Here is a 23,393-nt window from a genome sequence, read left to right as displayed (position 1 = left end):
GGTAGGGAGTGCATGGAGGTAGAAGAGGGTATGGGGGGATAAATGGTGATGGAAAATAAAATAAAATAAAATAACAACACCGACAGTACCTACATCTCTTTTATTTATGTGAGGATTTCTCATACACCTAGAAGAGGAATCGCCATCAGTATTTCCAACTGTACTAGATACAGCTGAATTACTCTGCAAAGTCCTTGTAGGAATTTACCCAGCCAATAGGGCAGATCTTCTTCCCCTATGTTCTAGCCAGCAGGGAATTTTATCCCCTGACTTCTCTTCTTGGCAAACTTCTGTTCTTCTCCATCTTTATTTTTTAATAATTTTCTTTTTCATTTTGGTTTTCAATCTTTATTTTTTTGTATAGGATATATATGCATAAATGTTTGTATATATTATCTCTATTTCAATATCTATCTATCATCATCTATCTATGTAATTTCAGTAGTAATCAAAGCTTACATAGTTAACCCTTTCTCCTATCCCTATCCCCAGCCACCCAAACCTAAATCCTTTTGTAAGTGCCAACTATTGTTAACAGTTTCTCTTGTTTTCTATCCAGGGAAATTCTATAAATATGTGAGCAAATATGTATATATCGTCTCTCTTTACCTCTATTGTTAACCAAACAGTGGCATCCACACTTACCTTCTACACTTACTTTTCTACTAAGTCTACCTTGGGATCATTCAATGTCTGTACATAAAGACCCGCCTTTTTCTTATTTCTCTCTTTCTTTCTTTTTCTTCTTCTTTCTTCTGTGACAGCAGCATGACACCCACTGTTTGGCTGTGTAACAATACTTTTTAACAATTTCTTTTAGATAAGCATCTTTTACTTCCAATCATTTGCCATAATATACAAAACGGCAGTGAATTTCCTTAAACATTCACAAGAGTAAGAGCACATCTATCATGTAAAGTCCTATAAGTGGAATTCTCAGCTTAAAGCATAAATGCTTTTGTAAATTTGATAGTGTCACTCCAAGAGCTCATCAATTGACACCCCACCAACTTGTCTCCCCCAACCCTTTAGGAACATAGTATTTAATCAAATGTTTTGATATTTGCTAATACTGATAGTATAAAATGGTATCTCAAAGTGGTTTCTAGTTTATTTTCAAACAGCTTTATTGTGGGATAATTTACATGCCATAAAGTTAATTTAAATGCTACATTTCATTGAGTTTTAGTAAAGTTATGGAGTTACAACCATCATCAAAATCTAATTTTACTCATCCCAAATATCTCAATGTGTTTTAAACTTTTATTTATCTGAGATTGAGTATGTTTTCATTAATTAAGAGCTATTCCTATTTCCTTTTCCATGAATGTCCTGATCATACCCTTTGCCTATTTTTGCCTATTGTATTTTTTCTTATTGATTTGTGGGCATTCTTTATATATTATGCTCCCAGAGTAAGGTAAGTGCCTCTCCTCTAACAAGTACCCTGGGCTTTCAATCCTCAGGCTGAAATTAACAGGATCTCTTCATGTGCCCACATTTCTGGCACCCTCGGAGCTGCCTGCACACAATGACCATATCTGGCTTCATTCCATGTTCCTTACCTCTCAGTACAGGCTGGCCCAGAGTAAGTCTCTGCAAAGAAGCTTGGATTCCATATTTGTGAATATGTATTCTTTCCCCTTCAGAGTTCCTATCACAATTTGTGATGATGCATTAATCTGTGTGCTGAGTCATGTCTGATTGCTCCCTGAGGGCAGGTACCACTGTTGTTTTGTTCAATATTGTATACCCAGGGTCCAAAACAGTATGGTTTAGCATATATATTTTTTTAAGTCCTGCTTGGATTTATTAGTTAACTAATTAAATATTAAGTGGTTTATAGTGCCTGGAGGGAGAAAGATATTGGAAATTCCACCAAAGGATATGAAGAAGGGCCAAAAGCCACACAGCTAAGCACCCAGTATTTCTGAGGGACACATCCCTGACCCAGGGGCCTGACGCCTGCTTGGCAAAACAGAACCACAGCATTACATTACAGGCAGGAATGCAGGCCAGAGGTAACCAACCTTCTAGTTTTCTTTCTTTCTTTTTTTTTTTTAAATATATTTTATTGATTTTTTACAGAGAGGAAGGGAGAGAGATAGAGAGTTAGAAACATCGATGAGAGAGAAACATCGATCAGCTGCCTCCTGCACATCTCCTACTGAGGATGTGCCCGCAACCAAGGTACATGCCCTTGACCGGAATCGAACCTGGGACCTTTCAGTCCGCAGGCCGACGCTCTATCCACTGAGCCAAACCAGTTTCGGCAACCTTCTAGTTTTCAAGAGAAGCTGGAAATGAGGCTCTCTGTGTGAAATCTCCCACTTCAAAATATTGGCAACAAGTAGTCATTGTATTGGCTCCTGAGGCTTGGACTGCCAATTTATGAGGCCTGGGTTACAAAATTCTTTTTAAATACATGTTTATTAGTAACTCTAATGGCAACCCTGGAGGGAGGTTTGCAGAGGCAGACCTGAGGCTCAGAGTAGGAAAGTGACTTGCCTAAGGTCACCCAGCCAGGCTGGGCGTGCGCGTGCAGTGTGTGTGTGTGTGTGTGTGTGTGTGTGTGTGTGTGTGTGTTTTGGAGATTGGCAGAGAGCCTCGGCTACCCCACAGCTCCTCTTCCAAGGTGAGGCTTGGACTGGTGCCTGATTAGGAGATGGGCAGGAAGTCCAGTTGGGCTGTGGTCTTTTCTCAGTTCTAGATACCTTGCTGATCTTGCTCCATGCACAGTAATTAATCATCGCCACGTCATGGCAACCCTGGTATAATTATCTTGCATTATGAGTGAAGTCTCACTCGGCGGCCCAGTCCTTCCCAGTCCCTAAAAAGAGGGGTGAGAACTGTCCTCTGCCTAAAAGGCAAGGCAGGCGCATGTTGTAGAGGGGCCTCTGGGCTTTCTCTCCCCCAGTCCTAGGCGCCTCTGGACTTGCAGGCTGGGACAGGTCAGTGGAGCCAGGCACCCCAGGGCTAGAGTGAGCAAAACATGGGGGTGCAGGGGAATGGAATAACAATAAAGAGAAATCTATATATATAAAAGCCTAAGCGACCAAACGACCACCAGGGGGCAGATGCTCCACGCAGGAGTTGCCCCCTGGTGGTCAGTGGGTTCCCACAGAGGGAGTGCTGCTCAGTGGACAGACCATCCCAGCGGCAGCCACTCCCTCCCTCAGTAGTCCTGTAGGTCCAATGTCCAGAGAATGGGCCAGGCACTGACTGGACCGGTGCTGCCTGCACAATCCCAACAGTGCTGCCAGCCTCGGCCACCGTGGCTACTTCCCCTCCCTAGATGCTCCACAAGGAAGACATGATATAAAAACAGCCGCCAGGCGGCTCCCTACAACCAGCGCAAAGTCAGCAGGATGGATCCTGGATCCCAGGCAGGCAAGGGCATCTCACCACCCGCCCAGAGGGCCAGTTGTGTTCCAGATGAGCAGGAGTGGCAGACAGGAGCGGTAGGTGGCGTTGGACTGCCGGTTTCGGCCCAATCCCCACAGGCCACAACGAGGGACCCCACCCGTGCATGAATTCGTGCATCAGGCCTCTAGTGATAATAAAGTGCAAGGGCCTGGTCCATTTGCTTCTCCCTCCCTCATTCACTCATTCCCAAAGTTCTAACATGTCAATTGATTGTCAGACACATTCCAGCGCTGGATGACTCCCCTTCTCCCAAACAGAGCCCTCTGCCCAGGGAGCCTAGCATTCATTCCAGGGAAGTTGACAATAAGCAAAGACAGAGAGCGACAAAACAATTTTACAAGATGCTAGTATTATAAAAGACATATATAGGGTGTCCCAAAATAATGTATATGCACTTTAACAGGTGATAGCTCAATTTTGAAAGCGAAATGTATTTTAATAAACACTGCCTTTATAATTATTCAAAGTGTGTGTATACATTTTGGGGGGGGACACCCTATATAGTATAGACTGAAAAAAGTAGGGCAAAGAGTGACTTTGCTCTCTGAGGGGTGACATCTGAGTAGAGGCAGAATACACTGGGGTGTAGAAGAGAGCAGACAAACTCCCTGTTCAAAGAACAAAAAGGGGGTCACTGTGGCTGGAGCGCGAATGGGGGAACCAGGTCTGAGCGGCGATTATATAGGATCCAAAGAGTTTGGCTTTTATTCTAAATTCAGTGCGTACTTCCAATAAATGAATTCTTGTTGCCAACTAAGTTGTGTGATCCGTTACAGTTTGCTTCATCCTTGATTTCTTGCCCATCCATCTATCCTTTTTAATAAACACATGTGAGCATCTACTGAGTGCCAGTCTGGCCCCTGCGACATAGCAGAGACAAAACAAAGCCTGCTTCAGGAGGAGGAGACCCCTGCCCCACCTCTTCTGCGGAGACCCATTCAGGCCCGGGCCCTCGGAGACCCCGCACCTGGTACCCGCGGCCGCCAGGTGGCGCTCTGCGCCTGCGTATGGGCCGCCGCCTGAGGTCGCGGAGCGGAGACCAGACCCCCGCCGGGAAAGGCGGCCGATCCCCGGCACGGCCCGCACCGCAGGTTGGGTGACTTTGGGTTTGACCTGCCTGGAGATGAGCTAATCCCGCGATATAATAGACTCCGGGGAGATAGGAAAAATGGCTGCAGCGCTATCTGCGTCGCCATGGGGACCATCGCGGGCGGGGCGCGAGCCTGGAAAAATACAGCCTTTGTCGGCAGCGCGTGTCACTCACCGCGCGCGGCTCCTCCGGCAGCAGCGCTCGGCCCCGCTTACCCCGGTCTAGAGCTGGGGAGGCTCTGGGACCACTGGCGGGACGTGCCACTGAGGCGGGTTAGGATCTCTGGGTGTTCCCAAACTCCTCGGGAGAACCCTCCCCTTACACACCCCGTTTTCTGTCGCAAGCAGTCATGCTACGGGGCACAGCCCACTCCATTGTGACGTCTAGCACTCCCACACGTACCATGCTCTCCGCTTTGCTATTTCTTTCCCCAGCTCGTGTGTCCCGCCTGGAGCCTACACCTGCAGGCACAGGGCCAGGCCCCAAGGCCGCGCTTGCCCCTCTTGCAGTGCACCCGGGCACACCTGGGCAGGGAGATTCACAAGGAAACGACCGCCCTCACGCAGATCCGTGCACACACCGGGCGAACACCCACACCTGCCCACTCACTCCTGGCAGTCACAGGTGTGCAGGGATGCACACGCTTATAAGCACGCGTGGCCCTAAAACGCTGAGCAGGATGGGACGCCTGCAGGCACAGGGCATTCAGGAGAGTAACACTCATGCCTGAACACACACACACACACACACACACACACACACACACACGCACGCACCTCCAGTGTGTACTCCTAAAGGGCTTCTTTGAGGCAGATACACTGAGTCACTCACAGTCCACACATCCATCACACGTATACACAGGGGCTTGCACATCCACTCCTTCACACACGTATTTACCACCCCCCCCGCCCGCCCTGAGTGACACGCATGTTCACACACTCCTGTGCAATACCCCTTCCTCTGTGTACCCTCAGAGCCTCGTCTCCAGGCACTCACAGCACGCAGGCCCATCACCCGTGTGCACCCGTGTGTGCATGGGCTTGCACACGTGCACTTCTTGTAGCACACTTGTTTGACATACGCGCACGCACATCAACTCCCTTGCTTGCTCAGTGCCCATCCACTGGCACACCCACATGCCCAACCACCAAAGAGGCGGGCACAGTGGGGGCGCACATTCGGGCCTCCCGCCCCCCCGCCTCCACCTCGCAGTCTAGCAGTGCCGCCGCTGGGCGCCTGGCGTGCCCCCCGTGGACTGCTATCTGCCTGCCCATCAGCACGCGGATCTGCGGTGGTAAATGATGCATTCGATGGCGGGCGCATTTGTTGTGCGCGCTCTGAAAGGGCTCCGATAATCTGGAAGGCAGAGATAAGGAACACCATTTATTCCGCGGCACTTTGGAAACAATTCCCAGCCCTGTACAACCCCATTCTCGGGCAGCCTCCAGCAGCCGGGCAGATAACGATTGGCTATTCATTATCTTCGCTGGGAACAAAGATTAGCCGGCCGAGATGAAAAATTACCCGGGACAGCGGCGCAGCCCCGCGCGGACCCCCCGCCCGCCGGCCTCACCTCCGCAACCCCACCCGGCCCGCTGGCTCTGCACTCGTGCCCTCCCGGCCGCCCGCCACCTGGCACTCGGTCTCCCTGCTATCGTTGGCGCTCGCGCTGCTGAGCCCCGGCCGGCTCTCTATCTCAGTCTGTCCTTCCTGCCCAGACCATCTCCCGCTCCCCACTTTCCCTCCTCTTTCTGGGGCCTTTTCTCCTCCCCGTTGCCCTATTGTCTTGTTTCCCTCTCTCTGCCCATGTTCTTTTCTAGTTAACACTTTAACTGCTTTTGTTCCCTGATCTCTAACCCTTTTTGCCACTTTTTAGTTGTTTGTTTCTGTCTGTCCCCGAATGTCCCCCCTCCCCCGTGGTGTCTGTGGCCCTTTATCACGGTGGATTTTTAAAACCTGTCCTGTGGTCTTCCTGGGTCTCCATGTCTCTCAATCCACCCACACTCCTTATGACTCCCATCTCCAGGCCTCACACCGCCTGCCCTCTCAACGCCATGTTCCTACCAAAGATCGGAGGCTGGGAGGCTCCAGCCAGTTTTGGCCAGCCCGGTGCAGCAGGGAGCTGGCTTGGTGTGCGGTGATGTAAGACCTGGAACCCACCACCCCTGAGGAAACAGGACAGAACTACAGAAGGTCCTGTGGCTACTCAGGCCCTGCTGGATTCATGGGGGGAGGGAGGGTTGTGCCTGCACCCCAGGACTGGCTCCCTTGTGCCCTTCCCCGTGTGGCTGGATGCCCTGGGAGAGGGTGGTCTCAGGGAGGCCGCCTCATTAGAGCAGTTATTCAGCATGGCGCTGGTGTTAGGAGATAAGCCTTATCAACTCATCTCCCCCTCCCACAGACAGACAGAAAGTGCCCTGGCAAATGACACCCTGGAGCTCCACTGGCTGCCTGCCCTGCTGGTTAGGGAAGGTGCGGATGGCGGGTGATCTGAGAAGACACACATACTATGAGTCACCCAGGGACACACTCCTCCACAGACACAGACACAGACACAGGCACAGGCACAGACACAGACACAGGGCAATACTAGGTAGAAAAACACTCATAGTTGAAAGATATATTCATACACATGATCCCCATGCCCCAGATACACAAACACCCACCCCAACACACATCAGCTCATACATGGAGCTATAACAGATATGCAGACAACTTGGATATACTCTCCATTCTCCCTGGATACACTACCCATCCTCCCACCATCAGTTCAAAGGTACAATGATACATATCCATACCTATGCTGTTAAAGAAACACACACACACACACACACACACACACACACACACACACACTCCCTGATTCACAGATACAGGATACCCAGTGACTGACCCACACAAAGACACATACCAATTTATAGACAAACACTTGGAAATATCCACTTCCTATTGCATGATTCATGGACACAATGGTCTCACAGAGATACACAGCAGCAGGAACGTATATCCAGTTCCACAGAGTGACTCTCCTGTGTGCACATGTGGGGACACACTCTGAAATAGCCACACACAATACACAAACTCTCAGAGAACCCACGTGACCTCTCAGGGACCCACAATACACAGACTCAATGCACAAACTCTTGGGGACCCATGGAAAGAAATGGATGTACTAATATACTCAGTTTTGCAGACTTCCCATGTGCTCACAAATGCTCAGCCACATACGGGCACTCAGGACAGATATTCTCCCATAGGCATGAGCACATACACATGCAACAGTCACCACCAGCCTCAGACAGCTGGGAGGGTGCGGGGCGTGGGGGGGGGGGCGCAGAGACACCCCTCTCCAGGGCACACCCTTGCTTTCCTGGGACCACAGACTTCTCAGTGCTACCAAGGCCAAACACTTTCTCTTTGATCCCAAGATCCCTAGACCACTCTCTCTCCTGGGCAGCTGGAACGAGAGCAGGGAGGGATTTGAAGTTCCATTTCATGGTAGGGGCTTTGAAAGTTGAAGGACTAGCTCACAGACCCAGGAGCCTTCATGAGGTGAAGACCCCCACACCCCAACTCTTCCACACAACCTTCCAAGGACAAGCCCTCTGCTCCCTTCCCCCTCCTGTGCAAGGAGATGCCTTAAACTCTACTCCAAAAAGGCTCTTGTTTGCCCTGCAGTGGGGGGATTGAGGATGGGTACGGGTGGGTAGGGTAGGGGAGGGAAAGTGAGTATACTCAGCCAAAGCCAAATCAGCCTGGAAGGAAGGGAGGTGGTGTGCCCGTGTTGAGTTACCTTTGCGTGTGAGCACGTGTGCATGTCGGCGTGACCCAGATCTCCTGGCTGAAGATGTCCACGAAGCCACAGCTGTGTGAGCTAACACGTGTGTGTGTGCACAACTGTGTGTGTGTCTTTTCAAACACGACTGGAAGTGGACTGGAGGAGGTGGGGCAGGCATCTGTGTGCGAGTGCGTGTGGCCAGGGTCCGAGAGGGCCCCGGGAGAGTCTCTGACGAGAGATGTCCGGGCTTTCTGAGCGGGCATCCCGCTCTGGGGTGCGAGTACGCTGTCCCTGCGATGGAAGCGGCCTGGAGTACGGGCGAGTAGGCAGTGTGCGCCTGGAGGGCCTGCCTGCCCTCCACCCTGGCGGGTCTCTGCACTAGGGGGACGGGGAGCAGAACCCGAGCACCCTCCTACCCCCTGCGGTGCTCCCGCCCCCTCAAAGTGCTGTCGAAATAAAAAGCAGCGGACGCTGTGGCCCGGGGAGGGAGAGGCGGCGGGAGCAAGAGGTAGGGAGGCCTGCGTGGCTAGGGCTCGCCGCTCCAGTCTGACTCCAGGCTGCTGTCGCCTCCATCCCAGCCGGCCCGGGTGGGCCACCGAGGGACAAAAGCGGTCCGCCGCGCACCACGCGGCCGCTCGGCGCACGCCCAGGCCCTGCTGGTGAACGCCGCCGGCCCGCGCCGGGTCCGGGGGGCCCACCGAACCCCGCATTCTGCTGTGCGCCCGGCTCCGCTTTGACCCCGTCCGCCCGGGGGCGCCGTCGCCGCACCTCGCTCGGTAAGTCCCCTGCCTCAGCCTGCCCAGGGCCCTTCCAGCCCCCCAGGCTCGACCCACCGGCCCCGAATCGCACGGTCTCCCGGGCCCTGTGGCCCCTGACACGTGGTCCTCCGGGATCACCCTACCAGCTGCCCTGCCTACCCAGGTCATAGGGGTCTAAACCTGGGGGAGTATTTGGGGAGCTGGGAACAGCAGGCCCACCTCGGGCCTCTCGCCTTCCCAATTCTCAGACGGAGCCATTGGGCCCGGGTTATTCCCAGAGCCTCCAAAGCGCCCTCCCGGCCCCCCAGATGGGGCCTTTGTCTCGGCCACCCCCCACCTCCGGGCCACGGCGGCGGATGTGCCCAAGCCGGGCCGCGGAGCCGCGACTGCACCTGCCCGCCGGTCCCGTGCGCCGGCTTTGCGAGGCTTAACCCGGCTTGCTCCCGCGCGCGCCCCGAGCGCCGCGCCCCGCGGCCCTTTATCCTGTGTGGTTGGGGTTCGGGTGGGGGAGATCGCGGGGTCTGAAAGCCCCCCTCTCCCCCGCCCCAAGCCGGAGTCGGAATCCTTTTAGTGGGATTTCAATGAGAATGGGCCACCGGGGGCTCAGGGATCCGCCGCCGCCGGGGTGTAAATGGGGTATGGACGACTGGCATCAGAATCCTTGCGTGGAGGCCGGGCTTGAACTCCAGGTGGCCCCAACCGCGAGGGGAGAGGTCCGACGTCCAGGGCCCCCGGGCGTGGCCGCCGCTCCTTTCCCTGAAAACACGGAAGGAAATCCGTTGTTTTGGAAAAAGCCACGTCTCTCGGCCGGCCGGGGTCGGGAACATCTGGCGGTGAGCGCTGGGTCTACGCAGGCACTTCGCGCTGGGACTCGTTTATGAGTCGGCAGGATTCGAGAAACAGGTAGGGCCAGTGGGCTGCCCGGCGCCCGGAGAGCGTTCCCCAGCCGGGCTGACAAATTGCAGACAAATTGAGTCTAACGAAACGGATTTACCAGTTGTCGGTGCGGCCGGGCCACCCCGCTCCGTCCGTGGAAGGGGCCGGCTCAGCAGGACCTCTTGGGGAGGCCGCGGCTTGGATGTGGGGTTAGAACCTAGTAAGGAGATACAGGATTTCCCAGGTGCCTCCACCCCAGGTGCTGAGTCTTCTATCCTTGCGATTCAAAGGGGCCCAGAAGACTGATAGGATGAGCGAGCCAGCATGGAGGCCAGAGCAGAGGGAGCCGTCAGATTTGGGGGCTGGAAGTGAAGCTCAAAGAACAGTAGGAGCTGTTGGAGCCCTGATTTCCCTGTTGGAGGGACAGCAGTGACCTGAACAGGTCTGAGGCCTTGCCCTAGAGGAGACTCTGGCCAAAGAGGCCCCCACTTCCTCCACAGTACCCCTCAAGACGCATTGCTGGTGTGGGGCTGTGAGGTCGCTGTGTTGCAAATTAAATATCCCTATAGAAGGCAGTCCCTAAGCAAACGGATTTCTTTGAACCCCGCAACCCTCCACCCCCTCTCCCTGCCAGCGAATTAGGTGCCCATAGGAAAAGGCAAAAAGACTTGGATTACAAAGAGGGCAAACTTATGGTCCCAGAGGGGCCTCCTGCCTCTGATAAGCGAAGTTTAAACAAAGGGCGCCCAGGAAAGGGCTACGTGGGGCCGTAAAACCGGGGCAGCCACAGCCCGACCCAGGCAAGTGAGACCCTATAGACCAGGCTTCGGATCCCTTCTCCCCAGCTCTCCAGCAAAAGCATCTCGGGTTGTGCCGACGCACACTTCGCTGGGGGCAACTCGGGTCACGTGCAAAGGCGTCAGAAAATTCAGTTCTGTTGTTGTGCTGTCCCGGTCCTTCGCGAAATCTTGTTTCCATGCAACATCCGAGAGTGATCAAAAGGCAGCCGCCCCGCATTCGCAACAACTCTTGATAACGAACAACAACAACAACAAAAAACCAACCAACCAACCAACCAACCAACCAAAAACAAAAAAACCCCCAAAAAACAAAAACGAGAGCGTGTCCCTCTGAAGGTGCCCGGGAGTCCGAGGCCCTGAACGGAAATAGATCTGCCCTCCTCAGGCCGACCCTGCGGTTCCTGAGGGCTCCCTGACCCTCCTGAGACGCTTGTTTGGGCAGAAGTGATAGGGTGGTCCCCGCTGCTAGTGAACAAGGCGTCTGGCTGATGTCGGTCTGTCTGTCTGGAACAGGCAGGCTGCAGAGCAGTCCCTTTATTGGTCAGCTGGGCGTCCTGCTGCCTGGCGCCGCGCTGTTCTCTCCCAGGCGGGTTCGTTCCTCCGGGAGAACACAGCAGTCCCGCGTCCAACGCAGGCGCTCCCATGCAAGCGGAGGCCTCGGCTGCCGGCCTGCCTGCCTTTCGGGACGGCAACCCCAGGGCCTCGGGGAGCCCGACGGGGCTCCCTTTTCCGTTTTTTCTTTAGGCCCAGATAGCGGGGAGGGAGGCCGGTGCTGATCTCCTGAGGCCCCTGCTCAAGCATTGCTTAACTGCCCCGCTCAGCTCCTCTGCAAGGCGATTTTCTGAGCCGCCGAGCAGGGTAATTAAATCCCCGCCCGCGCTCCGTTCTGCGCTGGGCAGGCGGATAGCCGCTCCGGCGGGCGGGCGGTCGGCCCGGCCGGTCACCTCCACCCCTGCGGTGTCCAGGACGCTGCCCCGGAGGACCTTCGGGCTGCACCGGAGGAGCTTGAAGCTGAGCTCGCGGTGAGAAAACTGCAGACCCCCCCCCCCCCCGGGCAACTGGGGGGTAATTTGAACTGCGCCTTTGGGAGGAAAAGTCGAATTACCTGATTTTCCAAACGCTCGCAGCGGCCACCTCCCTGCGAACCGAGGCGCCGATCACGGCCCCGAGGGAAGCTTCCGTTCCATTCCGGCGTTAATGGCCCCGTAGCCGGCCAACCGGCCGGCGTCCTCTCACGCCGAGTCCCGGGTCCGAGCTCGCGTGGGGCCGCTGGCCGGCCACGGGCGGTCCTGGGTTGCGTTGTCTTAGAGACGCTCCCGCTAGGCTCCAGGGTCACCAAACAGGCTCGAGGCTTCGTGGCGATCGCATTTTACGCGCTGATGAAGAATCGAAAACTAAAGATAAGAAGAGACGGACGGACGGAGACGGCGGGTCCGGTCAGACCTCGCGCGTCGCTGGGAGGCCCCTCACCTGCCGGCCGCGGCCGTGGAGGCCCGGTGCCCGCGGGCGCCCCCGCTCCCGGCCCCGGCGCGCTGACCGGCGGGCGCCGGCGTCCTCTCCCGCGGAGCGGAGTTCCTAGAAGCCTGGGCCCCGCGCGCGCCGGAATGGATGGGAGCGGAAGGCGCAGCGGCCGGTCGGGGCAGGCGGGTCTCCACGGGCCGAGACGCGCCGGTTCCCAGCCGGATGGGGCTCTGAGCCCCCTCCCGTTCCTTTACCTGCGCCGCGGCGAGACCCAGAGGCGGGAGGAGGCTCCCGGTCCCGGCCCGCGACCCTTTGGCGCGGCCCACACTTAGCCCGAGAGGGAGACGGAGGCGCGCGCGTGGATCTGGGCCGGGCCGGGCGCCCCCCGAACCGAGGGGACGGAGGGCTTTCCTCCCTCTCGGATTATTAAAAAGTTCATTTCCTGGCGAATCGGGTGACGTCAGGGGCCCGGCGTCGCGGTGGCGGGGCCGCCCGGCCGAAGAAGCCGCCTCCAGTTACCCAATTACCGACTGTCAATCCTGCCGCCCCTCCCCCCTTCCCGGGGGTGTCCCGGACCCCGCCCTCCCCCTGCCCCGGACCCACCTGGGAACCCTCCGGGCATCTACCGGGAGAGCCGTGGACCCGGCGAGAGAAGAGGAGCTGGAGGACCTTGAATACTCCCCATTACCCTCGCACTTCAGCCCCCCCAAATGCCTTTGTTCCCGTCCCCCTCCTCGGCCATAGGTTCCCTCGGAGCCTCGGTCCTCCCGGTGCAATGGGAGAAAGCCAGGAGGTGTGTGCACGGGCCCACTCGGCCCGCAGAGCTGGGTCTCTGGACCGGAGGTGTGTGGGGAGCAGCTCCAGGTGACGCCGGGTCGGAGTTCTCCCTCTCCCCAGGGGCCGCCCGAGGGAACCCGGGGAGCAAAATGCCTCTCCTGCCCCAGGCGTCTCCGAGCCGGCGCCGGCGCCAGTCCCGGGCTCCACGGCCTCGCCTCAGGCAGTTCGGCCTGTTGGTCTTCGAAGGCCACGCCCGGGAAGGGGACCCTCCTCCCCTTCTGGGAGCTGCTGGCCAGGCCACCTCCACCGGGTCAAGCACAGTCCCAAGTGGCCTCGTGTCCGAAGCCCAGGTGCCCAGTGGGATCCCACAATTCATATTCATGCCCCTCAGCGCTCCCGCTGTCCCGCAGCTGTCTCCCCCCGCCCCCGCCCCGCCCCAGCACCAGAGTTGGGGGGCGGAACGGTCTGGGTAGGGAGTTGGCCTTGGACTGGCCACGTTCGGCGGCAAAGGAGGTGGGATCCGAGAATGTGGAAGGGCTGGACTCCTAGGGAGGAGGACACCCGGACGCCCAGAGCGTGCACCGCAGGGCTCCCGCGGAGTGGGCCCCCCGCTGGAGGTTGGTGACTGGAGGAGGTCCCAGAGGTTAGGGGGTTCGGGAGTGTCCGCGCTAGGAGCGCAGCGGCCCGGGCAGCCTGCGAGGTGAGGGTCCTGGCGGGGGTGCGAGGCCTGGGGGTGGCTGCCGGGACCGCAGGGAAGGCGCTGGGAGGGGACCCGAGGGAGGAGGGGGCCCGCCTGCGGGTCAGCCCGGGAGTCCGGCAGGCCCGGCTGGAGGCACAGCCAATGGGGGGCGGAGGCTGGGCGGCGTGCGGCGGTGATTGGCTGGCGCGGGCTTCTTAGGCGTGCGCGGCCCCCGCTTCATGTCTGTGCTGGAGTCGGAGCTGGCGCCAGGGCGGCCGGAGGATGCCGAGGGGCCGGAGCCGGGCGGGCCAAGGGCCGAGGCTCGCGCTGTCCCCCGCTCCTACCCAGTGAGCCACGCCAGCCGTCTGAGCTCTGCCTCTGGGGCTCTTCACCCCGGGCTCCCGCGGTGCGGCCCCCTCCCCCAGGCCGCTGCCCCCTCCCCGTGGCGCTGCGTGTGTAAGTTTGGGGTGCGAAGGCTGGCTGGGGGTTCGGGGCGCGCCAAGCTCGGGGAGGTCTCTGCGGGGGCTCGAGGCCGGGGTGGGGCTGCGGGTGCCGGCTTCGGGGCGCCCCGGAGAGGTGCTGATGGCGCTGCCCGGAGTGCGCACGGGAGGGGCTGGCTCCCCGCCGGCGGGGCTGCGTGTGCGTGTGGGGGGTGGGGGACCAAGTCAATAAGTGCATGTGGCGCCAAGTGTAGGTGTGTGCGTGTCGCTGGGATCATGTGCCCCGTCCATGCCCGGTCGCCTGCCTCCAACTCTTAGTCTGCGTCTGTGCTAGTGTCCAAGGAAGGTGGGGGTTCGGTGTGAGCGTGTCTAAAGTGCGACTGTGGGCGTTTGCGGGGGTAACTCGTGCCGGGTGCCGTCTTCGTGTGGGACCCGTGTGCACGGGCGTGTGGCTGTGGGGCCAGCGGTCACCGTTTGCGTGTGCGTGGCCGAGCCCCCTCCCTCACCTTCCTTTCATTTTGAGCTTGGAGCGTTCCTCCCGCCCGAGGCTGGTCGGCGGCTGAGCTCCGCTGGGTGAGCCGCACAGGGGGCGCCGCACGACGGGACTTTGGGGGTGTCGGGCGGTGGTCGCGTTCCTCATGCCCCCCTTCCGTCGTGCAGGGCCGCTGCCGCCTCCGCCCCACCCCGAGCCTCCGCCGCCCGCGATGGAGGTGGCGCCGGAGCAGCCGCGCTGGATGGCGCACCCGGCCGTGCTGAACGCTCAGCACCCCGACTCGCACCACCCGGGCCTGGCGCACAACTACATGGAGCCCGCGCAGCTGCTGCCTCCGGACGAAGTGGACGTCTTTTTCAACCACCTCGACTCGCAGGGCAACCCCTACTACGCCAACCCGGCCCACGCGCGGGCGCGCGTCTCCTACAGCCCCGCGCACGGTGAGCCCATGGCGGTGGGTGACGGGGAGCTCTGGCGCCGCGCGCCGGGCGCGGAAGGGGAGGAGGGCCCGGCCGCCTGCTTCCCGGATGTGGGATCCACAGGAATCGAAGCAGCGGAGGAATCGGGGCGGGAAAGGTGGAGGCAGCGGCCTCTTGGGTCCCGCAGGGTTTCTGCCCGTTTCCAGCTGGCCCCCGGGGGTTCACGCTAGGCCTTGTCCCGCGAGGGTCCTTCTGTGCCACTTGTCCTTCAACGCCGGACTGACACTCCTGACTTTAGCCGGCGGTTCCATTTTTGGTTTTCTTTGGGGAGGGGGTTACTGCTAGCGGCTTTGTGTGTGGTGGCTGTGTACCCGTGTCCTGGCCGGGCCCACACCCCCTGTGTCCTAACCCCTCTCCCTCCTCCCTCAGCACGCCTCACCGGAGGCCAGATGTGCCGCCCACACTTGTTGCACAGCCCGGGGCTGCCGTGGCTGGACGGGGGTAAAGCAGCCCTCTCGGCTGCCGCAGCGCACCACCACAACCCCTGGACCGTGAGCCCCTTCTCCAAGACCCCGCTGCACCCCTCGGCTGCTGGCGGCCCCGGAGGCCCCCTCTCCGTGTACCCAGGGGCGGGGGGCGGGAGCGGGGGAGGCAGTGGAGGCTCGGTGGCCTCCCTCACCCCCACTGCCGCCCACTCCGGCTCCCACCTTTTCGGCTTCCCACCCACGCCGCCCAAGGAAGTGTCTCCTGACCCCAGCGCCACCGGGGCTGCCTCCCCAGCCTCCTCCTCCGCAGGGGGTAGTGCTGCCCGAGGGGAGGACAAGGATGGCGTCAAGTACCAAGTCTCCCTGGCCGAGAGCATGAAGATGGAAAGCGGCAGCCCCCTGCGCCCAGGCCTGGCTGCCATGGGCACCCAGCCTGCCACACATCACCCCATCCCTACCTACCCCTCCTACGTGCCGGCTGCCACCCACGACTACAGCAGCGGACTCTTCCACCCTGGAGGCTTCCTGGGTGGCCCTGCCTCCAGCTTCACCCCTAAGCAGCGCAGCAAGGCACGCTCCTGCTCAGGTAAAAGCAGGTGCTGGGGACCTCGTGGAAGTGGGGGCAGTTTGTGTTTTGTGGGGTGGTGGTTGGGGTGGGACCGTGTAGGCTGTGGTCTAGGAGAGGGGGCGGTCTTAGGCTCCCAGGTCCGGGGATGCATGATGTCCCTTTCTAAGAGCCCCAAGAGATGTCTGAGAGCCCAGAATGGGGGAGAGGGGGTCCTAAAACATTTGCCTTCAAGTGTTTTTTGTGGCCCCCAAAGTTAACTTTTCTTCCCCATTCCTTACCTTTCCCTCCAAGGCTGGCCAATGCCAGACCAGACCACAGAAGGGAAATTCCCCCTTCCCCTCCCTGAATCTTAAGTGAAGATTCAGTGTGAGAGAATTCAGTGTGCAGGAGACAGCAGAGAGGCCGTGTGTATGTGTGTATACGTGTGTTTGTGAGCGTGTGCACTCCAAAGGCTCCAGATCTTTAAGGAATCCGGTTCTCCAACTCAATCAGTCCGATCTTGGGATTTCTGTGGCTCCTGATCTCCTTGGGAGATTTCCCCAAAGCAAAATTCCAGAACCTGTTCATGCTCCCCGCCCCTGGCGTGTCCTTTACTCTCCCTCCCCGAGGGCTGGAGTGAAGGGATGAAGCTGTAGGTGCCTCTGCCCCTTCGCAGGAGGAGCTGCTGGGGCCAAGTTGGATTTGTCCAAGAATCTGGCCTTCGTAGAGCAGAAACCATGGTTAGCGTGGGAGTCCTATCAATGCATCTTTCCCAATTCTTTTAAGCTGGGGAAAGGAAGATTTTACAAACGTACTCCCAAGTCCAGGACACACCTTTCCTTGCCCATATATACTGGCAATTTAGTTAAACTAAATGTGGAAAAATGTCCCGGGTAACACGATGCTAAAGCAGTTACCCGGTTTGATCGCTGAAGCTGCCACCTGCACCCATCCTCGTCTCACTTCGGAGTCCCTGTTCTGCTCAGACCAGCTAGCTGGCCTTTAATCAGTCCTTTCTCCCAAGTTTGTTTTACCTTCTATTTGAATTCCAGATGGTCTTTTAACAAAAACAAAACAAACAAAAACAAAAAGCAAACAACAGCAAACAAAACAAAACCCAAAACAAAAAACCAAAAACAACTTAGCCTAAAAACGAAAGGGCTTATTATTTATTTTATTTTAAAGCACAACTTCGATCTGAGTCCTGGACTGAAATGTCGGGCCTCAGCAGAAGAGGGGGTTTGGGGGGAAAGAAGGATTATACCCTGGACTGAGAGCAGACAGTCAGGGTTAAGGCCGCGGGTGTAGATGTGGAGCAGACTCAGTAGGTAGCGGATGCGGTTGTGGGGATAGGAGAGAGACAAAAGAGAACTAGAAAGGGGGCCGGGAGTCTCTGGGGCCAGCCAGGTGACTCCAGTCACGGCCCTGCCATTGACAAAGTTTGTTGTAAATACCCTCTCCTTGTCGTCCATGCGGAGAACCCCTGGGGCCCTGGCCCGCTTTCCCTCAGCCCGGTTTCCCTTTCTCCCAGAGAGGTTTTTGAAGAGGGAGATTAGGTCTTAAACTAGTCTCTGCACCCCGCTCCTTGAGGGAGATCCCCTGGCTCCCTTTCCCGTCGGGACTGGGACTAGAAGTCACCTCCCCTGAAGCAGCCTGGCCGAGGGGACTGCTGCCGGATTGGCACCCGCGCGCCCATCGGCTGTCTTCCGTGACCTTGTCGGTTAAGCAGGCTGGTGTCTCTCCCTGTCCCCCTTCAGAGGGCCGGGAGTGTGTCAACTGCGGGGCCACAGCCACTCCCCTCTGGCGGCGAGACGGCACCGGCCACTACCTGTGCAATGCCTGCGGGCTCTACCACAAGATGAACGGGCAGAACCGGCCGCTCATCAAGCCGAAGCGGAGACTGGTAGGCAGCGGGGCGAGGGGGGAGCCGGTGCCGCGGAGCAGGCTGGTGGGCGGCACCCTGGTAGCTAACCTGGGCGGGAGCTGACAGTTAATTAAAAAAAAAAACAAGAACAACAGAGAAGCCTTCCAACGCAGATGATTGCCACTTCAGACCTTTTATCATTAAAATCACTTGGATGTCGGTTGGGGTTGCCCTTCTCTCCGGCCAGATTTTTTTTTTCAGGCCAGATTTCCTCCTCGGCAGCCCGTCAGGGACCCTCACCCCCACCCCGCTCAGGGATACCGAGAGTTGAGTGTCCAAGGGCCCTGGCCTCTGTTTAACTCTTTTTAAAAATAGGGCCATGAAGTAATTTTCCCTGTGGCTTAGGGCAGCTCTCTCACAAGCTCCTCATGCCTATTTAAATAAAACACACCAGCCACCAAAAAAACCTGCCCTTTATTATTTTTCCATGGAGACACCTATACTGTGTATTTTCATTTGAGCGATTTTAAAAAAAAATGCCCTTTCGGATCTCCTGCCGGAGTTTCCTATCCGGACATCTGCAGCCTGAAGATAAGGAAACTTCGTGTATCTGTTTCCGGACTCTGCGAGTTTTTAGAGTTTCTCCTCGGCTCAGTCCTGCCTCTCGCTGGGCTGTTTTGAAATTTCTAATACGCTCCACTTTGCAAATAATGTGTAAAATGCTAAGAATAATAAATATATTTTTTCAGGGCGAAGTGATTTATGAGGCTTAAATCACTCTCGCCGCTTTGGGGGGCCCCCTTTTCCCCCCTGCAGTGAGGGCGGGGTGAGGGCCCGGGTAGGGATGGAGGCTAAAGTGTTGGCCCCTGAGTCAGAATTCCAGCTTCAGGCTGCTTACTCACCCTCACCCCTCCCGGCTCTGAGACTGCAGTCCATAGGCCCCCCTGCGGCCATTCCAGCCTCTGCTGGCCCTGGCCCCCCACCCACCCCTGCTGCCTGCAGTTCTCTGTGACTGTGGGGCTGGCACTGGTTGAACCGGGAGAAGGAATCTACTTTCTTGGATAAAGACTCTGTGGCCTTCTCCTGCCAGCCTTTCACTCCCTTCTCCAGAAATCAGACACTCATTGCCTGACCACCTCTGTCCTGCATTCCTTGAGGGCCTGGGGGCGGTTAGGACTTTGAGGTTTGGGGTACAAGGGGTTGAATAGAAAGACCAGCATTGTCCGGTAAACCGACAATGAAGGAAATGTTCTAGGTCTGCACAGTCCACTATGGTAAGCTCCAGCCCATGCTGTGACCATGGACTCCTTGAAATGTAGCCAGTGCAATGGGAGAAACAGGATTTCTACTTTTATGAAATGGAAATTTAGTCCAGTCGTCACCTGTGGCTAGTAGCTATGGTGTTGGACAGCTCGGCTTGAGTGAGACACCCGAAACATTTTACATCTCCACCCCCCGGCAGCCACAGGGTCCGCACTCCCCTCCCCCCACCCCTGCCCTGCCTTGCCCTCAGGCAGGACGCTGCTCAGAATTATGGATTTTGAGGGGAGTCCTGTGGGAGGAGACAGAAGCAGCTCCAGACCCAGGGACTCTAGGAGGACCAAAAATAAAGAGCACTTCTCAGGGGCCTCAGTTTCCCCTTTTATAGAGTCAGATTGTTTGGTGAATCCAGAAGGAAGTTGATTTTCCCTTCCAGCTCTCGAAACCCCGTTGATAGTGAGGTCAGCCTTCTGAGAGTTCTTTATTCTAAAGTTCTGTGATTGTCTAGATCTCAAATTCTACATGTCCACAGCTCTGAGGTGCCTCAGTTCTCCTTAGGGATTTAGGCTCTTTGGCTAAGTCAGTGGGGGCAGGGTGGGGGTGGGGCAAGGGTCAGGGAGGCTGGTAGAGGTGGGGCGTGGGAGCCCAGCCTGCTGACGCTGCCCCTCCCCTCCCAGTCTGCTGCTAGGAGAGCTGGCACCTGTTGTGCAAATTGTCAGACGACAACCACCACCTTATGGCGCCGAAACGCCAATGGGGACCCTGTCTGCAATGCCTGTGGCCTCTACTACAAGCTGCACAATGTAAGTCCGCCCCGCCGCCCTGCCCCACCCCTCCCCAGGGACCGCTGCTCTTTGTGCTGCCAGGCAGAGGCCCCAGCCACTCTGCAGCTTGGCGTGGCTTGGGAAAGCCCTGGGCTCCAGAGGGCTCCCATCAGAGGGCAAGCTGGCTAGAGGTGTGTTCTCCACAGCAGGCCTAACAACTCTCTCTGTTTAACACAAAAGTGGGGGAGTGTTTTGGTTGTGTCGTTGGGGAGGCACTGCTGGAATTTAGGGGGCTCGGTGTCCAGCAGGGTACAGGTCAGCCTCACAGTGCTAAGTGCCCTTCCTGAAACTGGGGCAGTGCTGGTGACGGGACTACGTGGGCTTTTGGGGTGGGGGTCCCAGCCCAGGCCTGCCTCTGCCCAAGCCCAAGTAGGGGGTGGGGGTCTTGCTCTGGGAAGGGAACTTGACTCCCTGAAGGCTTTGTGGTTGCCCCCAGGTGAATAGACCACTGACCATGAAGAAGGAAGGGATCCAGACTCGGAACCGGAAGATGTCCAACAAGTCAAAGAAGAACAAGAAGGGGGCGGAGTGCTTCGAGGAGCTGTCCAAGTGTATGCAGGAGAAGGCCTCCCCCTTTAGCGCCGCCACCCTGGCTGGACATATGGCACCTGTTGGCCACCTCCCACCCTTCAGCCACTCGGGACACATCTTGCCCACCCCAACACCCATCCACCCCTCCTCCAGCCTCTCCTTTGGCCACCCCCACCCATCCAGCATGGTGACCGCCATGGGCTAGGGACAGCCCTCCACGAATAGACAGATGGATGCAGAGGAAGGTGGCCTGCAGCTCAAGGCTGGGTGCTCCAAGGATGGGTGAACCAAAACCTTACCTGTCTGCCCTTCCCCAAAGACTGATGCCTCTCCTGTCAGCCCAGCCCGAGCCCCACGCTGCCCCACCTGTGGGTGCTCTGCTCGGCGGTCGCCGGTCACTATGAAGATTCTTACTGGGGCTGAGGGGTGGCCTCAGCCCAGCTGCTACCCAGGTGGGGTTTCCATCACGGACAATTGTTGGAGAGCAGAAAGGACAACTTTATGAAGAGCGGAGGAGGGAGTAGGGGACAAACAAAGGAAACCATTTTTAGAAGGAAAAAGGAGTAAGCAGAAATAACTTATTTCACTCTTGTTTCTCGCAAGGACTGGGAGCGGTCTGAGCTGCCCCAGGTCTTCCTCCGCTTGGCCTGTCATCCACTTGCCGGGGCTCCGAGGGCAGATCTGTGAGGGACTTAGCCCACACCTTCTCCTGGGACTTCCGGCTCTGAAATGCTGAATCCCAGGCTGGGCCTCGCCAATCTAGAGGGGTCATGGCCTACGGGAGGCTGAGCCAGTGCGTGCCCTGCTGATGGGCCCTGGAGGGCAGAGACAATCACAGTCCTACATAGATTCCCAGGCCAGGGCTGGGTCACAGGAAGGAAACAGCGTTTTCTTGCGAGGGGAAATGTCTCCCAGCTCGCTCCCCTGGCTCTGAGGCTGAAGCTGGTGTGGTCTGTGTCCCCTTCACAGCCGAGCTACCGCCTGCCTCCTCTGCCAGGTGGGCCCCTGTACATACATCCTTTTTCTGCTACCCCCTCGACCCCCTTCCCTCCCACTATGAGACAAAAGAAAAAATATTTTAAAAGACTGCATAAGCTTAACTCGCTGACGAGTTAGTTGTTTTATTTTTAAACTCTTTTTGGGTCCAGTCAAACGTACTTTGCCACAGAAGCCTTTCTTATGGAAAGGAATAAAACCTACAAATCAAGGCTGTAGCTTCGCAATTATTTTTGGAAAAGTTCTTGGATCCCATAGCCCTAGAACGGGGAGCTGGGGGCCAGGGACGGGGCCTTAGCTGCTCTTGGCTTCTCCAGGCTGGTCTGGCAGGTGGCAAAGGCAGGAGCTGGGGGTGAGTCAGGGCCAGGACCTAAGGAGAGGCCATGAACCTGCTGGGGTCCCAGGAGACCTGGGTTCTGCTCTGCTTTGCTGTGGCTGGCTGGACCCTTCCCAAGGTACAGCTGTACATAACCCTGCCTGAGCTTAGATTCTGTATGGGGTGGTGGTGGGGTGTGGCAGCTGGAGAGGGCCGTGCCCAGGAAGAGGATTGTGCTGATGTAGTTGACCAAGTGCAATATGGGCCGTTGATTGCTGCTGGGGGCACCACCACCAGAAGTAACTTATTTTGGACTAGCATCCACATAAGAAGAATCGGCAGTATTTTCGGTTTTTATGTTTCATTTGGCTTGTTTTATTTTGGATTAGTGAACTAAGTTATTGTTAATTATGTACAACATTTATATGTTGTCTGTAAAAATTATATGCTATCCTTCTATTCCTTTAAAGTGAATACTGTTAATAATAAAATACTTTTTGTGAATGCCTCTGTCCTGTCTTAATGGACTCCTGGAACAACCGAGTCCCAGGCATAGAAATTAGCAGTCAAGCTGAACTGCTTCTATAGCCCAGTGATTTGGAGGGAAAAACTGGAATAGGAGCTGGGGCCCTATCTGGCTGGGACTCAGATAACCTTCTGAATTGCTTTCATCTGAATTTCCTTATTATTACCTAACTGAGGGTCCTGGTGGCTGGGTGGATACTGGAGAGGGTGGCTGTGGCTTCTCTGGCCTTTGGTCCACACACTAATCCTTTTTTTGAGGGCTCAATTGGGGCTCTTGCAGACTCACATTCTGCACTGACCTCACATTCACTTCCTCTCAGGTACTGATCAATTTTTGTTTCTGAGCTAGCTGGTCACCAATATTCCCATTCATTATCAAACCTGATTACTGATGTATTTGATCACTAATGTCATTGACTTCTGTCTTCTTTAATCCATGATGTTGGTCAACAGAGATAGCTATGACTATTCAATGGTCAATGATAATGTCAGTGATTCAATGACAATCACACCAGAGCCTATGATCATAGACATCTAATTACAACTGATCGCCATTACTTAATTACCAATACTTCGTCAATGCCACTGATGGATGCTGTGTCTGATCACTGACATCACCAGTGTCTATCATGACTGCTTGCTCACCAGTATATGTGTGATCATGAATATCCCTCATCACCAATGTTCTGATCAGCATATCTGTTCAACAATATTTCTATTCAATGTGTCTGTCTGCCAATGTCTCTGATGACCACTGTCTGTGTCCTCAGTATTTCTATCTACCATCTCTGTGATCACCACTGTGTCTTACCACTTAAGCATCAAGGTGTTGCTCGCTCTGTCACTAATGCTCTAGGTCATCAAGAAGTATGATCACCATTGTCATTGATCAATGTTTTTCTAATCAACGATAGATGAGATTACACTTACATGATCTCTGATCATACCATTTCTCATCACCAATGTCTCTTAACATTGTGTTTGGTCACTTGTCTCCAATCACCAACATCTCTAACCAACGATGTCCCTGACCATAGAATCGTCTTAG

At 56.4% G+C, this 23,393-nt stretch overlaps 2 protein-coding genes and 1 long non-coding RNA gene across 11 annotated transcripts; 1 reads left to right on the top strand and 2 right to left on the bottom strand.

Moving 5' to 3' along the window:
* Positions 1-1,964: 1,964 nt before the first annotated feature.
* On the bottom strand, positions 1,965-6,058 carry LOC132239843 (uncharacterized). Its single transcript, XR_009454167.1, has 3 exons — positions 5,275-6,058; positions 2,278-5,242; positions 1,965-2,030 (listed from the first exon to the last, which is right to left on the bottom strand). It is a non-coding gene; the product is annotated as an uncharacterized LOC132239843 (long non-coding RNA).
* Positions 6,059-6,133: 75 nt separating this feature from the next.
* On the bottom strand, positions 6,134-12,668 carry LOC132239842 (fibril-forming collagen alpha chain-like). 4 transcript variants are annotated; one of them, XR_009454166.1, is made up of 3 exons: positions 11,834-12,668; positions 7,085-9,808; positions 6,134-7,048 (listed from the first exon to the last, which is right to left on the bottom strand). XR_009454166.1 is itself a non-coding variant. In XM_059706798.1 (3 exons), exon 3 carries the CDS (start codon positions 9,218-9,220, stop codon positions 8,306-8,308), a length of 915 nt encoding a protein of 304 aa, XP_059562781.1. In that variant the 5' UTR covers positions 9,221-9,808; positions 11,834-12,122; positions 12,444-12,668; the 3' UTR covers positions 6,134-8,305. The 4 variants fall into 4 exon arrangements, 3 of the variants coding, with proteins under 3 accessions (XP_059562781.1, XP_059562783.1, XP_059562780.1); XM_059706798.1 differs by having other exon boundaries at positions 6,134-9,808; positions 11,834-12,122; positions 12,444-12,668; XM_059706800.1 differs by having other exon boundaries at positions 6,134-9,808; positions 11,834-12,104; positions 12,444-12,668.
* On the top strand, positions 8,945-22,324 carry GATA2 (GATA binding protein 2). Of its 6 annotated transcripts, none has more exons than XM_059706793.1 (6): positions 8,945-9,070; positions 14,746-15,018; positions 15,427-16,068; positions 17,787-17,932; positions 19,831-19,956; positions 20,414-22,324. In XM_059706793.1, the coding sequence occupies exons 2-6, from the start codon at positions 14,790-14,792 to the stop codon at positions 20,711-20,713; spliced, it is 1,443 nt and encodes a 480-aa protein (XP_059562776.1). In that variant the 5' UTR covers positions 8,945-9,070; positions 14,746-14,789; the 3' UTR covers positions 20,714-22,324. The 6 variants fall into 6 exon arrangements, with proteins under 6 accessions (XP_059562776.1, XP_059562778.1, XP_059562774.1 ...); XM_059706795.1 differs by lacking the exon at positions 8,945-9,070 and adding an exon at positions 13,455-13,583 and having other exon boundaries at positions 20,395-20,556; XM_059706791.1 differs by lacking the exon at positions 8,945-9,070 and adding an exon at positions 13,460-13,583.
* Positions 22,325-23,393: the final 1,069 nt, after the last annotated feature.

This window comes from Myotis daubentonii, chromosome 8 (genome assembly GCF_963259705.1).
Source record: "Myotis daubentonii chromosome 8, mMyoDau2.1, whole genome shotgun sequence".
In the NCBI taxonomy this organism is placed as follows: Eukaryota; Metazoa; Chordata; class Mammalia; order Chiroptera; family Vespertilionidae; genus Myotis; species Myotis daubentonii.
Note: the sequence above shows the minus strand (reverse complement) of the source record. Positions and strands in the feature narration are given on the sequence as shown.

Bases quoted from the DNA above. Each gene is read 5' to 3' on its own strand.
- GATA2 (XM_059706791.1), top strand. From the start codon at position 13,493: ATGTGGAAGGGCTGGACTCCTAGGGAGGAGGACACCCGGACGCCCAGA. The intron at 13,584-14,745 runs GTTGGTGACTGG...TCCGTCGTGCAG, and splicing joins GAGTGGGCCCCCCGCTGGAG to GGCCGCTGCCGCCTCCGCCC. The intron at 15,019-15,426 runs GTGAGCCCATGG...CTCCTCCCTCAG, and splicing joins CTCCTACAGCCCCGCGCACG to CACGCCTCACCGGAGGCCAG.
- LOC132239842 (XM_059706797.1), bottom strand. From the start codon at position 9,220: ATGACCTGGGTAGGCAGGGCAGCTGGTAGGGTGATCCCGGAGGACCAC.